This window comes from Diabrotica virgifera, chromosome 8 (genome assembly GCF_917563875.1).
Source record: "Diabrotica virgifera virgifera chromosome 8, PGI_DIABVI_V3a".
Classification (NCBI taxonomy): Eukaryota; Metazoa; Arthropoda; class Insecta; order Coleoptera; family Chrysomelidae; genus Diabrotica; species Diabrotica virgifera.
Genome location: NC_065450.1, coordinates 184,326,687 through 184,343,037, shown reverse-complemented (window position 1 = coordinate 184,343,037; position 16,351 = coordinate 184,326,687). Strand labels below are relative to the sequence as shown.

Here is a 16,351-nt window from a genome sequence, read left to right as displayed (position 1 = left end):
AAAAGTTTTCCCGTAAATGCGACCGACTCAAATGCTTTCAGCCTCAGTGCATAGAGTTATTTTAAATTCCAATTCCATATCGAAAACTTCAAATTTTACATAACAAAAGAGTGTGAGTTTTTTCAAAAATCGTGGAAGATATGGGGAATGAGCTAAGGCTTTGGGAATCATGTTGCAATATTATTCGCTTGAATCTTTTGCTCACTCTCATTTGAATAACTATGTTCAAAAAAATTTTACAAAAAAGAACACAACCACAACATATAACATTTTTGAAACACTTAAAATCTACTTTTGTATGTAAATATAACAAATAAATAAAGAAAAATAATTTATTAGTTATATATTTTACAAAAAAAAAACAGAAACACAAAATTTATTTTTGAAACACTTAAAAACTACTTTTGTATGTAAACGTCCGATGTGGAAGTGGAAACGTTAATAAAATTATTTTTTTAAGTTAAATTGTGGCTTATTTCCCATTTAGAATAATAAATTACATAAATGCCACAAAGAAATAGCTTCAGAACAATATATTACGTGATAATGAACAATGATTTAAAATGAACAATGCTTTAAATACATATCCATAAACCTCTAAAATATAATAATCCATTCGTATATACCGCATATTCATAGAAAGCTATGTATGATCTCCAATCGACTTGTGCTTGTAGTCGGTTCAGTTCGGCTATTCCTATTCCGTTCTGCGGAACCTTAAGTAACAAACACGTGTTTGAGGCCGACCTCAAGGATAGATGAATTTTGTTCCCAGAATCGGTGGCATATTTTTCGAATTTTGCCGGTTTTACTGTAGTCGTTGCCCCATTTTAAGAAACAGTAGTATGCTAGACAAGAGGATGGTGTGAGGCTAGCTTCAACTGTAATGATTTGAGAAAGTTGGAATGAAATGCATGATGCATATAATACTGGTACGTGGAAGACGGATACAAAGATAAAGAGTCAGGGCCGTACCGACTTTAATTTTTTCATAAAAATAAAGTTATTTAGGAAATTTCAAAAAGCTAAATTATATTTAAAAACTGATTATGAAACAACGAAATAACGTAAATAGTCGATTTATATACTGGTGAGGCACTGCCTCATAGGACAAGCCGCTACTGAAACAAACAGCTTCTTCAAAATTAAAAAAAAAACACGTCCATTTTTAATGGGAGGGGGACGAATTTTCATGCAAAATTCATACCCTCAAATGTAACCCCCTAGTGCCCCGCATCGACCCCCACTTTTTTTTAAGTAGCAAGTGTGGTCGAGTGGCACATCATTTGAAAGGTTATTTTTTTTCTCTAAACGACGCTCTATTTTTTTAATTTACGTAATAAGTTTGAAGATAATTTTGGACTTAACAAATCTATTGTAAATTAGTTCAATCCAAAATTATCTTTAAGTTATTCCGCAAATTAAAAAAAATTAGAGGGTTCTGTAGAGAAATAAAGAATGTGTGTGTACTTTGTACGCACGTAAGAAGTTATACTTCTATTATTATGATTTCAACGAAATTAATATACTTAACAGGTTATTTGTATTTTATTTAAATATTAAACTAATTTTCCTTACCTACTTTTAAAATTTTTTTATTAAAACGATACCAAAAATATATATAAAAAAAGAATATGAATCGTCCGGGATTTGAACCCGGGACCTCTTGATCTCGGTCACACGCTCTACCACTGAGCTATATACCTTTTGCTTTGACAGGTTACAAGATTTCTCATACATACTGACAAATTTAATAGACCAAGGGAAATGTACAAAAATACTTTAAATATACTTACTATTATTATAAAATATCTTATTCCCGAGGAAGACAAATCCAAAGACACAAAAATTATAATAATACATTTATTAAGAACACTAATACATATATCCTTTTATATGATACAATATGACTTATTTGCGCTGACAGCGCTGATACATACATATCTTGCAAGATTAGCAACGAAATACATACTGTCTGTGTGCGCATGCGCCCGGAATTGTAAAATTTTACTCTCGATCGTAAAGAAGTATAACTTAAAAAAAATATATATTTTTCAAATGATCTGCCACTCGATCACACTTCCTCCTCCTAAGGGCCTTCTCTATTGAGGTTGGCGATCAATATGGCAAATTTCTCTCTGTTCTGGGATTGATGGATTAAGTCATTCCCTGTTGTGTGGGTCCAATCTCTGATGTTTCGGAGCCAAGATTTCTTCTTTCTTCCTATACCCCTTTGACCACACTTGTTATTAAAAAAAAAAAAAGAATGTGTATGTACTTGTACGCACGTAAGAAGTTATACTTCTATTATATGATTTCTTAAAAATAAATATACTTTAAACAGTTTGTTTTAATTTTTTTTAACACCAAACTAATTTTGTGCTTACCGCTTTCAAAAAAATAAAAAAGTATAGGATTGCTCCGGATTCGAACTTAAGACCTCTCGATCTCTGGCCGAATGCTATACCAAATACGCTACGAGAACTGTGTCTGTATCGGTTCGGACGTACCTAATGACAATTCCCGGTATCAAACAGGCAAGGTGAAGTATAATAAATATACAATAAAATGTTTTAATAATACTCATCTTACTCCTGAGGAAGACAAATCCAAAGACACAAAAATTATGATAAATATATTTACTAAAAACACTAATATATTCTTTTCACACCTTTCTTGCACTGATATATTTATACATAACTTGAAAGATAGCAACTAAATGCCATACTGTCTGTGTGCGCATGCGCGCAGTATTATGAAATTTTACTCTAAATCGCGCCTAAAGAAGTATAACTTCAAAAAACTGGGGGTTGATGCAGGGCAGGGAAAGGGGGACGAATTTTGCATGAAAATTCGTCCCCCTTTCAATAAAAAATTGACATGTTTTTTTAAATTCTGAAGAAACTCTTGGTTTCCGAGTTACTGAGGGTGGGGTCAAATTTTTGTTGGAACACTCGTGTGTATGGAGCTAAATAAAAAAATCAGTTACTTATAAAAGGTATAGGTTTATTTATGAACAGGGAGTTGTAAACACTAATAACAATAAGTCACTCATGTTTCTTCAAAATATTGCTTTCCACCCTTAACTACCGACGGGGATATTTCAAGACGTAGACTCTGACATGCAGTATGTCATACCGTTGCCTATTCTCCTTTGTTTTCAACATGAATTTGTCTTATATCACTGTATTTGTTTTTTACATCAACTACGGAATGATTCTTCACACTGCTGTAGAATAAAATACTGCTCCAAATAAAATAAACTTTGTTTTCAAGAAAATTATGAACGTTGCATAATATTAAAAAATTGTAGATATTCTTACAAAATCCTTTTAAACTGAATTACAAAAAAACTTGTAGTATTGGTAACTAAAAAATAGTAAAATAATTTGAGAGCAGTTGAAAGTATTTATAACAACTGAATCAACTTTTTGCCATACTTAGTGTGTCCAACTCCAGTTCAGTCGAATCCGGGACAAGGCTGAAAAGAAACACCTGAAATCCGGGACTTAGAAAAGCTTAGAAAGACTATAAATAAAATATAGAAACGAAAAAAGTCCACCATTTGAGTTTTCGTAGAACTATAATACCACGATATAAAATCCATGCGATTTGGATGCGGTATTAGTATAACACTCTAGATATTGTCAACTTTTTTCATCCCACTAATTAAATTTGATATGAATTCTTATAGTGCGTTCACTACGGAGACCAAAGGATAGTATCCTAGCCTAGAGCATGGTATCGTACTCTTCATATTCGTGAATTCTCGCATTTATAATAATGTATTTATTTTACATGGAGATCGAAACTATATTATCGATCGCTATGTAAAATAATTACATTATTTTAAATGCGAGAATTCACGACTATGAAGAGTACGATACCATGCTTTAGGCTAGGATACCATCCTTTGGTCTCCGTAGTGAACGCACCCTTAGAAGAATCACTTATTCTAAATAGAATTTTACCAAAACGTTGAAAATTCGGATTGCCCGGAAGCCTTGCCCGGGACGCCGGGACACGACTTCGTAATTCGGGCCATGTCCCGGATTTTTTGGACTAGTTGGTCACACTAGCCATACTATAGCCATTGTTTAATAAAGGACATTGTCTAGTTATACAATGGTAAAAGTAAAGTATATTTGATGATTTGATCATATTTAATGAAACTTCAACGATTAAAAACTTTATTTCAAAAAACACAATGCAAAAACAATACAAAGCTAACGGTTCTGTACATTTTTCTTCTTTCGCTTCTCTTCTTAACTCTGCAACGCTCGCGTTATTTTCATCGCTTCAACTTCATTGCGCGCTTTGTTTTCTATTCAACTACCTAATCGACACTGATTACTAACAATATGTACAAAATTCAAACAGGCTGGCTAATTGTCAAGGTCAAAGCAAATAAAAAAAATTCTAATAGTAAAAAACGTCAATACTTTTGTTTCTGACTTGTCAGTAGCATTAAAAGCAACAGTATCGATATGTACATGAAATGGGCTAGTAACCTTTATAAATTTGCACCTATTTAAACAGATTTATATAACCAATGTAGGTAAAATAGCACTTTCAAAACCTGCGCGACGAAATCATAGCGCTGTTTCACATTATAAGAATTTAAACATGCGATGGTTAGAACGCACGAAAATATTCCAATGGTGGCTCATGTAATCATATGGAGCCTTTCTCACTAGACGGTGGTTGGAACGTTTGGTGAAGTCGCCGTGTTTATGTCGTCCCTTGCTACAACAGACAGCAGCCAGTAGCATAGGGGACTTAATGCATCCTTTCGTATGATACTGTCGTTCAGTCGAACGAAGGTAGTTTCTTTGGCTGTTTGGTACATTATTTTCATTTACACTTTGTGACTGTTTGAAGTAGGTGCATATATTTTATATTATGATGTCTCAGATTGATAGTGAAATATTAATAAAATTAATTGAAGCGAGACCGGTTCTTTGGGACAAAACAATAGAAATATGTAAAGATAGAAACTTGACGAGAAATGCTTGGAATGGTGTATGCCGTGCACTTAACAGTGAATTTGACGAATTAGGTGATAAAGAAAAAAAAACACATATAAACTTTATTTTACATAGTTGCAATTAACGTTTAGTATAGAGGGTGCTCCATCAATATGTGTGAATATAAAAATATATAAATCGTATCTTTTTGCGTTCATAGGATGGACCCAATGAATTCGGTTCCTCTTATTTCTCTTTCTTCGAAGATAAAGTAACCACAACGCTATAATTTGATTTCGCTTCATATAATATAACTATACCTTTTATTCTACGAAATTAAATTCAGTTTTATAGGGTAAACGACTCGGTGAAGACTGGAGTAGGGCGGCCGTCACGTCTTGTGTGAAATTATCTAAAAACAACATTTAAAACGAGGGGAACAACATTTAACAACGAGTGGATGACGGAGGTCTTTTAAATTATGTACATGAAAAACATAGATTGTAATGTTGTTCTGAAGCTATTTCCTTGTGGCATTTTTGTAATAAACTATTCTAAATGGGAAATAAGCCACAATTTAACTAAAAAATTATTTTATTAACATTTAGACGCCCAAATCGGATGTCGAAACGTTAATAAAATAATTTTTTAGTTAAATTGTGGCTTATTTCCCATTTAGAATAGTTTGTTACATATATTGTATGAGCTAATTAGATGAGCTAATACAAGATCCCACAAATAACTTAGCAGAACAACGATTATAAAAACAAATTAAGACTTTTAAGTAAAAACATAAGAAATAATAACTGACAAAATAGAAATTTCAAATGAATTAAATACGCATTACAGTACATTAGGACAAAAGTATGGACAAAAAATACTCATTTGTAATGATATATCGTCATGATACATATCAGACATCAATCATGTACCTACCTCAGCCACAAAGTATAAATAAAAATAATATACCAAACAACACAGCAAAATATCTTCGTGCGACTCAATTCTTATTGTGTGAAAAGAACAAGTGCGTCAAAATTATCACGTTCAAAATTCTTATAATATGAAACAGCCCATATTGTGTTTGATGTACAAAGATATTGGAGGTATTGAGGTAGACCATATCGAATATGATTTAAGTGCTCTTAAATAATTTATACCAGTCAAGGAAAAACAGCAGAAAAAATCTTACTACAGCTATTTGAAGAGTCTAAAAGGTATACGAGGGGTAGCTGATGAAAAACTAGTGAAGACGTACAGCTGATTTTTGAAAAAGTGAAAAAAGTATTTTTTGCATATAAAATGTATCTTATATATTTTAAAGAAAAATGGTTCAAATAAAAGTTGTAAATCATAAAATGAATCTCCAAATTAAAAGACCTAAACAATTGACAGATAATTTTAAAAAACCCTTATTTTTGCAATAATTTATAAACGTTAATATCTTTATTTTTTTGCATAATGATGTAATAAAACTACCTACTCAAAATGGTGGCAGTTAATGAGTTATTAAAATATGAATCAAAAGTCTAATAAGTCAGGAAATAAAATTCGAAATTATTTATCCTCTGAGCTTTTTAAGTTGGAAAAATAAAGCATAACAGAGTGGCGAAATACTCGACAAGGGAAATCTAAATTGCATTTCACGTCCTGTCATTCACCGTGATAATAATTTTAGCGAACTATTTCCTTTAATATCCACCAAAAGTGAATAAAATATAAACTAAAAGAAAAGATGGTTCAGATTTGATTACAGTACAGAGCCTCTACTATGTGCTTATACGTATTTCGGAATAACCGTTTCCTCATAGGAGCACCTGGGTAGAGGCATTGAACTGAAATCAAATTCTTTCATCCTTTCCGGGTAATTATCAAAATAATTACCAAAGATGCTACTAGCACCATCTATGAATCAAAAGTCTAATAAGTCACGAAATAAAATTCGAAATTTTATCTTCTGAGCATAAATAAAGCATAACAGAGTGGCGAAATACTCCACAAGGGAAATCTAAATTGCATTTCACGTCCTGGCATTCACCGTGATAATAAGTGATAATAAAAATCCACCAAAGGTGAATAAAGTATAAACTAAAAGAAAAGAAAAGATGCTTCAGATTTGATTACAGTACAGAGCCACTACTATGTGCTTATACGTATTTCGGAATAACCGTTTCCTCATCGGAGCACCTGGGTAGAGGCACTGAACTGAAATCAAATTCTTTCATCCTTTCCGGGTAATTATCAAAATAATTACCAAAGATGCTAGATTCACGTCCTAACAGGACGTGAAATGCAATTTAGATTTCCCTTGTCGAGTATTTCGCCACTCTGTTATACTTCATTTTTCCAACTTAAAAAGCTCAGAGGATAAATGATTTCGAATTTTATTTCCTGACTCAACTTTCGATTCATAGATGGTGCTAGTAGCATCTTTGGTAACTATTTTGATAATTACCCGGAAAGGATGAAAGGATTTGATTTTAGTTCAGTGCCTCTATCCAGGTGCTCCGATGAGGAAAAGGTTATTCCGAAATATGTATAAGCACATAGTAGAGGCTCTGTACTGTAATCAAATCTGAACCATCTTTTCTTTTCTTTTATTAAAATATGATTTAAAAACGCTATCTTATTTCCTATTGGCCATAAAAGGTTCTAGAAAGTAAGTTGGTCGATATGTTTGAAATTCAGCACACTTTAATAACTCATTAACTGTCCAGTAGTTATATTAAATACCATAATGCAAAAAACAAAGTTACCAACATTTATAAATTGCGCAAAAATAAGGGGTTTTGCAAATATTTCAGTCAATTGTTTATGTATTTTAATTTGGAATGGCTCAAAATTAAAGAAGTTGATATGATCTACAACTTTTATTTGAACTATATTTCTCTAAAATGTGTAAGAAACGTTTCAAAAAATATTTTTTTCCCTTTTTAAGATTATCAGTTAGTTACCCCTCATATAGCTTTTAGAACCTTCAAATATTTGTATAAGATTTTTACGCGAAATCAATGATTTTTTCACAGATAAACTGGTATAATTGTATATTTTGAAGTAACACTTTTTTGTAATTTTTAAAAAGAGCAAAACATCAAACATTTTCAGCTGTAGAATGACGATATTAATTATTAATTTATTTGTACTTAAGCAGATTTTAGAGAATGAGTTTGTACTTCTTACCAGATTCGAATTTTCATAAAAAAGACTAATCGACATAAAGAAATATATAAAAATTGTCTACGTTTACATCGATTGTTATAAAAAGTAATTAAACATAGATTTTACCCAGCTCTACTTTTACCGTGACCGACACACCACTATTCACAACTCTTTGGAGTGTTTATAATTAGTTTTTACTACGATATCGTTGAGAAAAAGTCTTGTAGTTGCCTCACTGTTGACCTATCTAACAAACACAAATCGAAATCGAATGTATGAGCAGAGACTTCGTACTGGCCGGTTTCTGCAATTAGTTGTACCACTTTTTGGAGATCAGAATTGTCCTTCAGGCTCATTATTTTACGCTGAAGTTCACGCAGCATGTCCATATCGCACTAAAACAAATGTCAGTGAAAAAAAATATATCGTGATATTTTTTTTAAATTAGGTTGCAAAAATTAAAACTGTTTACGACTTTAAAATATAATTGTTATTTCCCAATTTGATAAAGGAAGAATAACAGTCCTACATAATGACGGTCTATCTTATACACTCGGGTGCAAAAAAATCGATACACTGAAAATTTGGTCATTTTTGATGTCTCGACTTTCCTAAACCTGTTGTCCGATTTAAGTGATTTTTTAGTATGTTATAGCCTTATTCATTAACAAGATCGCTGTAATAATATTGTTGCTAGACAGTTAAACCGCCATTGTATACCGACTGTACAAATCAAACTGTATTTTTTTCTCAAAGTTCGCATCACCCTGTGTCCTATTCTAGCGTTTATAAAATACTGAAATTAAAAACCAAAATTAAAAAAAAAGCCTCCGGTTTTTTTAACATTCTGTTTTTAGATTCATTCGCTTATGTTGGATAATAAAAAAGTTTGGTACTTTAACAACTGGCCATGTTCGTCATCAGTACAGGGTGTTTCGACATAAGTGCTGCAAACTTTAAGGGGTAATTTTACACATGAAAATAATGACAGTTTGCTTTATAATTATATGTCCGCAAACGCTTCGTTTCCGAGATACGGGATGTTCAATTTTTTTACAAAGTGACGATTTATTTATTGCTTTAAAATCAGTTGAGAAATTCAAATCAAATTTGGTGGATTTTAAGACGTAGTTATTGCACATTTTTTGACATACAATTAAGAATTTAATATTCACCATTTAGCGCCCAAACGGGTATTATGACCGATCTTATTACAAGTATGCACGCCAATGGTGAATATACAATTCTTAATTGTATGTCAAAAAATGTGCAATAACTACGTCTTAAAACCCACCAAATTTGATTTGCATATCTTAACTGGTTTTAAAGCAATAAATAAATCATCAGTTTGTAAAAAAATTGAACATCCCGTATCTCGGAAACGAAGCGTTTGCGGACATATAATTATAAAGCAAACTGTCATTATTTTCATGTGTAAAATTACCCCTTAAAGTTTGTCGCACTTATCTAGAAACACCCTGTACTAAGGAAGAACATGGCTAGTTGTTAAAGTACCTAACTTTTTTTATTATCCAACATAATCGAATGAATCTAAAAACAGTATGTTAAGAAACCCTGAGGCTATAGTTGGTTTTTAATTTCAGTATTTTATAAACATAGTCCACAGGGTGATGCGAACTTTGAGAAAAAAACACAGTTTGATTCGTACACCCGGTATACAATGACAGTTTACCTGTCTAGCAACAATATTATTACAGCGATATTGTTAATGAATAAGGCTATAACATGGTAGAAAAATCACTTAAATCGGACAACAGGTTTAGGAAATTCGAAACATCAAAAATGACCAAATTTTCAGTGGATTGATTTTTTTGCACCCGAGTGTATTACAATTGTTATGGTCTTCACAGTCCACCATTCTCTTCAAGACGAATGATGAGTTGTCACCATTAAGACATACATAACCTAATAAAACTAGGATAGGAAGAACGTAACTACAATAAGTGCGTTCGCAGAGCCTGTCGGCCACTTTTAGTCCACGACAAGGCATGCACACTTTACGATAATATAAATAATACCGTTGACAGATAAATATACAGGGTATATTTACTATTAATATGAATAATAATTAATTGTTAACTACTAATATACTATATAGGAAAACTCAAATAATAAGGAATGCACGTAATTTTCCCCTTGTTGCCATATTCGAATGTCATTTCTATTACAGCGAGCATTTCATTGACTAGAATTAGTGACGAGTTTACACGACGTCATTATTATATTTGGTGAGATTGTAAATGATAACTGACGTCTGTCACAATATTAGAGGTTAAATATAATGTCAAATTATTGTTTTTCAACTTATATTTTATTTATTTAGTTTATATTTTTACGACAGTTTATTTTTTAACCAACTTCACTTTCCCTTCCCTATCCTTTATTGGTCGATTAGGTTTGTAATAAGGCCATAAAAGAAGAAAAAAAAAATAAACAAACAAAAATCTTACATAATCCTCTATAGGACAATGTCAGTTTGACACTTATAGTACAGATAATTATCTTTGTTTCACACTCTTAAAGACAAAGAGAAACAGTGTAGCCGGTAGCTGCTTTGGTAAATCGTATGTTTTTTATTTGGCAACAGCGCTTTCCTGTTAAACTTGACGGTAGCGAGAAAACTAATATATAAGGAAAAATTTGTTGAATTTGTTTGCCATCAAGTTTGCACCGGTGGGTTATGATGTCATTAAATCTATGACGTGAATTCCTAATTGTTTGACTTTTAGTTTATATTTATCAATCAACGACAATACATTAAATAAAAATATAATATGGAATTAAAGTGCGCATGCCTTGTCGTGGACTAAAAGTCTCGGACAGGCTCGGTGAACGCATTTAATACACCGTACAATAGAGCATTCCAACATGCTGTCAAAATTAAACCAATATGGCGGCTGGGGGGCAAACAAATGTTATTATATCACTTCTTAATGTGTTTTAGATCATTTTAGTTGCATTTCTTTATTTTTTTTTGTACAAGGATTAATTTAACATTTTCAGTGGAAGAATTAATGTAAAAAGATAATATGCTTCATTTCTGTTGTTTTGCAGTGTGGAATGCGAAATAATCATGATAAAGTTCAGTTTTATCGGTTACCATCAGTGCTACATTTTAAGCATAAAACAACTAAATAAGTTATCATCTGAGAGACAAAAACAATGGTTAAATGCTATAAAACGTCCTATAAAAATGCTAAATAACTAACTACATATGTCCATGTTACTTACGCTTGAGAAACTGCTCCTCCGTAGACCCCTTGAGGGAAAATGGACCTATATTATTTATTTTGCCAATCTTTTCCTCTGGAAAAGACTACAGAAAGAGATATATGACCTGATAAAAAGAATATGGGAAGTAGAAAAAATGCCAGAAGAGTAGACCATAGCAAGGATATGCCCTATACATAAAAAAGGTGATAGAATGCTATGCGAAAACTACAGAGGCATCGCACTATTAGAAATAGTTTACAAAATCTTGGCACAAAGTATAAGAAAAAGGCTAAGTCAATATTCGGAAAAAATACTGGGATAATACCAGGCAGGTTTTAGAAACAACAGATCAACGACTGACCAAATATTTGCCTTAAAAGAAATACAGACTACCTGTTACGAACATAAAACAGTACTATATGCTTTGTTCATAGACTTTAAACAGGCTTACGACACAGTAAACAGACAGCAGATGTACGAACTGATGAAAGAATTGGGGATACCAAGTAAAATTGTCAGGATGGTAAAGATGACGATGGAAAACACAACAAACGAAATAGCTTGGAAAGGGTATACATCCAAAAAGTTTGAAACCAAGGAAGGATTACGACAAGGAGACCCACTATCAACAACGGCATTCAATCTAACATTGGAAGGAATAATCAGGAAAAGCAGAATAAACATGCAAGAAACGATATTTAAAAACGGCCACCAATGCATAGCATTTGCAGATGATCTGACGCTATTAGCAACAAGCAAAAAAGAACTACAAAAGTTAATGAAAAACATAACAGAAGCCAAAAAAATCGGACTTAAAATAAATGAAGAGAAGACAAAGTATATGATAATGGGAGAGATCCAAAAAGAAAAAGAGAATAACATCATAGTACAAATAGATGGAGAAATAACATACTCGTTCAAAAGAGCTAAAGAAATTATTTACCTGGGAGCCAAAATAGATGAAAATGATCATGAAGAAGGGGAGATAAAGGCAAGAATAGCCAAAGGAAATAAAAAATATGGAGCATTACGCACATTATTGAAATCCAAATACGTATCAAGAAAAACAAAAATAAGAATTTATAAGACTGTTATCAGACCTACAGTACAGTACCTACAGACTAACATACGCATGCGAAACATGGGTGCTCAAAAAGTCAGAAACAGACCTTTTAGAAAGATGGGAGAGAAAAATGCAAAGAGCAATATATGGTGGTGTGAAAATAGAAGGTCAGTGGAGAAGAAGAACCAATAAAGAATTGCAAGAACTATATCAAGAGCCAACGATCACGACGACGATCAAGGTACAGAGAATACGATACTTGGGGCACATCGAGAGAATGGGAAGTAAACGAATGCCAAAAATGGTACTTTCACGAAGACCAATACAAAAGAGGAGGAAACGCAGGCCAAGGAAAAGATGGAAGGACAGTGTGTATGAAGACTTGAAGAAAAGTAACATTGATAGATGGAAAGAACTAGCATTGGACAGAAGGAGATGGAGAGAGGTGGTGAAGGAGTGTATAAAAAGACTGAAGTGTAACTAAATAAAATTTATAAGTTCTATAAGTTATGTAAGTTATATTAAGTTATTTATTATATTATTTATGTAACCAGAAATGTAAACATTTTAGCCCTAGGCCTACAAGGCCTGTTGCGCTTAATAAATAAAAAAAATATTATTTATTCACTGTTTAAAACTAAAGAAAGTCGTTCAAGTACTTCTACAACTAAAAACTACACAAAACCAATAACAAAATGTTCGGAAAATACAAATAAAAAACTTAAGGAACACAATGTGGTACAAATATAAATAAATACAATGCCTCCCAACAGTGTAATAAATGTCAAAGCCTTGGAATGCCCTATTATGACTGAAGTCAACTAGCTCTGAGCTTAACGTCTAAAGGTGGAAACTCTCGATAGTGGTAATGTAATTGAAATTAAATTATAGGTTTCTACCGGTATTTTCTCGCCTCTAATAGTTTCGTCTCTTTTTATTTCACAACGTATTATATTTTCCATCTTTTGCGTTATTTTTCCGTTTTTTAGCGCGCACATCACTGTATACAGAGTGTTGCATTTAAAAAAATAAAGTGACTAATAACATCAGAAACATGGTAAATCTGGCACTACTGCAAGCAGGGTGTCCCCGAAAATAGTGCGTTCCTTAAAGGTATAGATAGAAGGCACAATGTAGAGCAAAAAAGTCTTATAACATTTTTTTCTAAATTCAGCCGTTTGGCCAAAAAAAACGAAAATACGTTTTGATATGCAAATTGAAGTCTGGCAACACCGTTGATACATTTAAAAATAGTAAGTTTATAGGTCATTTGTATCTGGTAGGTAGTAAATTAAAAATGTAAATATCAACCAAATCGATAGTGTTTGCATTTTTTCACCTCTTGGTTTGTTTGATGTTATTGACATTTTATATTTGGGGTCATTTAGTTTTAATCCAAAAGAGCAGGTATTTCTTAACAATGAGGAATATGTAAAGGATACAGAAAGGGTAAAGGGTGCAATATTTTAGGAATTACCCAGAACACTAAATGTAGAGGCCTATGAATTTTTTGCAAAATGTTTTGCCGGTACTTCTTGAAGACGTGCCTTCGCAAACACGACGCGACGTCAAATGTGGTTTCTTCACGATGGAGCCCCAGCACATTTTACCAAAGCTGTGAAAAATCTTCTGGATACTACTTATTCTCGTCGTGGAATTGATAGGAATGGACTCATTCTGTGGCCACCGTGAGTCCCGAATTCAATGTATTGGATTTTTATTTTTGGGGACATTTGAAATCGTTAGTGTATGATAACCGACATAAAATCCAAACAGAAGCTGAATTACAGAAACGCATTTTTGGTGCTGCAGAAACTATCCGACATCATTTAGTTAACTATGGCATTACTAACAACCAGATTCGTCGTATCGATGCATGGTAGAGCTTACTTTGAACATTTAAGTAATTATAAAAATTATTGTCAATTAAGCACAAACATTGAATTTAATTTTTAGACCACAAGTAAACAAATTACTGATAGTCGGAGCACAATGTAAAAAACTAAATTAGAATCATTAAACGTTGTCTGTTGTATTTAATTTCCACTGTAAACTATGTAATTCAGTTAACACACTTGCATGCAACACCTTTAAAGCTTAATAAATACATAATACTAGTTTAATTAAATGATAAAGTGTTTTTTTGTTGTAAACGATTGACATTTTATCAATTCGTTTAAAATTATTCTATATTTCAATAGATTTCAGAAAAACATTAGATACAAATTATTTTTCCACTAAGACCATTAATTACATTTTAGGAATTAAACCATAGTTACTTAAGTAAAAGTTATAATTTATGTAAAATTTCGAGCCTTAATCCAAAACCTTAATTCAGATATTAATAGCAAAAATGACACATTATTAAAGCAAGAAATAATTATTTTGCAGGTAGGTACCTACATCTAGTGTCATCAACCCTAAAAATCACAACTCAAATAGTAAATAAACAAGGGGTTCCATTAGATGAAATTTCTACAATCACAGGTTGTTCCACGCAATGTTGCCAGATCATTAAAATTTATGAAAATAAATATTCACTCGTATGGAGAACAATGTAATTTTTTTTGGAAACGGTTAACTTTAGGAAAAAATGTTATAGGACTTTTTTGTTCTAAATTGTGTATTATATCCACACCTTCAAGGAACGCACTATTTTCGGGGACACCCTGTATACGTGTATCCGAGAATGCAAATCAATACAATTTAATAGCTAATAGAATATGATTATATAAAAATGTTCGAATAAAACAATTATGCTTACTTCACTTTTTGGTTGAATGACCGCTGTAGTATCTTCAGTGCTTGATACTTTACTTTCCTCGTCCGAATTATTCTCTTCTTCTAACTTTACAATTTTTTCCGGAGGTTCTAATTTATCATTTGTAATAGGATCACTTTTCCGTTTTTTCTTTTTCTCGTGATCTTTTTCTTTGTCGACTTTCTTGTCCTGGAATAAATATGTATTAAAGTAAAACCTAAGTGGTAGAGGAACTAATAATTGACCCAATTGAAGCTGACTATGAGATAAGACAAGGGAAATTCCCTGAGTCCTCTATCGTTCAACCTGATCACGGATGAAATAATAAAAGAAGTAAGAACTAATAAAGGATACCAAATGGGAGAAAAATAGCTTAAAATAATTTACTACGCAGACGATACAATACTAATATCTCAAAATGAAGATGATTTACAACGTATGCTGCACAGAGCCGCAGGCTGCCTGAATGAGACAATATGGAGAAATAAAAATATCGGAAAACTACAACAAATTAAAAAAGTAGAAGGAGAACACAGACGCAATCAAAGTAAAAATTTCTACGGAGAGGTAAGACAACATAAGAAAGGCTCGACTATAAGGACAACCAACTTCGTGAGAGATAAAAATGGAGAAATGCTGGCTGCCCAAAAACAAAATAAGAGAAAGATGAATATTTTGAAGAGCTCCTGAATATCCAAAATTTCACTGATGAAAAACAATGAAAATGGTGGAAACAACGGAGAACATGAGTATCAAACGGCCGAATTAGAAATACCGCCCCCCCCCCCCAGCATGGAAGAAATTACGCATGTCATAAAAACGCTTAAAAACGATAAACCCTCTGGTCTGGACAATACTGATGCCGAATTAATTAAAACAGGCGGTCATGAACTCATAAATAAGAAGAATGCAGCAATTAATAGAAAAGGCCTGGCAACAAGAAATAATCAAGTATATTCAAATGGGAAATAAGCCACAATTTTACCTAAAAATGATTTTATTAACGTTTCGACGCCCAAGTCGGGTGTCGTTGTCAAAATACAAAATAATACTGAACATATTTTGAATAATAATATTTTGACAACGACACCCGACTTGGGCGTCGAAACGTTAATAAAATCATTTTTAGGTAAAATTGTGGCTTATTTCCCATTTGAATATACTTGA

At 32.4% G+C, this 16,351-nt stretch overlaps 1 protein-coding gene across 3 annotated transcripts in view; it reads right to left on the bottom strand.

Moving 5' to 3' along the window:
• Nucleotides 1–4,173: 4,173 nt before the first annotated feature.
• Nucleotides 4,174–16,351, bottom strand: part of LOC114337486 (protein ENL) — a 136,682-nt gene continuing 124,504 nt past the window's right edge. For 2 of the 3 annotated variants that reach the window (XM_028287933.2, XM_050657986.1), the window contains exons 8-9: nucleotides 15,188–15,373; nucleotides 4,174–8,521 (exon numbers count right to left, since the gene is read on the bottom strand). In XM_028287933.2, the coding sequence (XP_028143734.2) occupies nucleotides 8,324–8,521; nucleotides 15,188–15,373 (384 nt within the window). In that variant the 3' untranslated portion in view covers nucleotides 4,174–8,323. The remainder of the gene's footprint in view (nucleotides 8,522–15,187; nucleotides 15,374–16,351) is intronic. The other variant, XR_007700085.1, reaches the window with a different exon arrangement.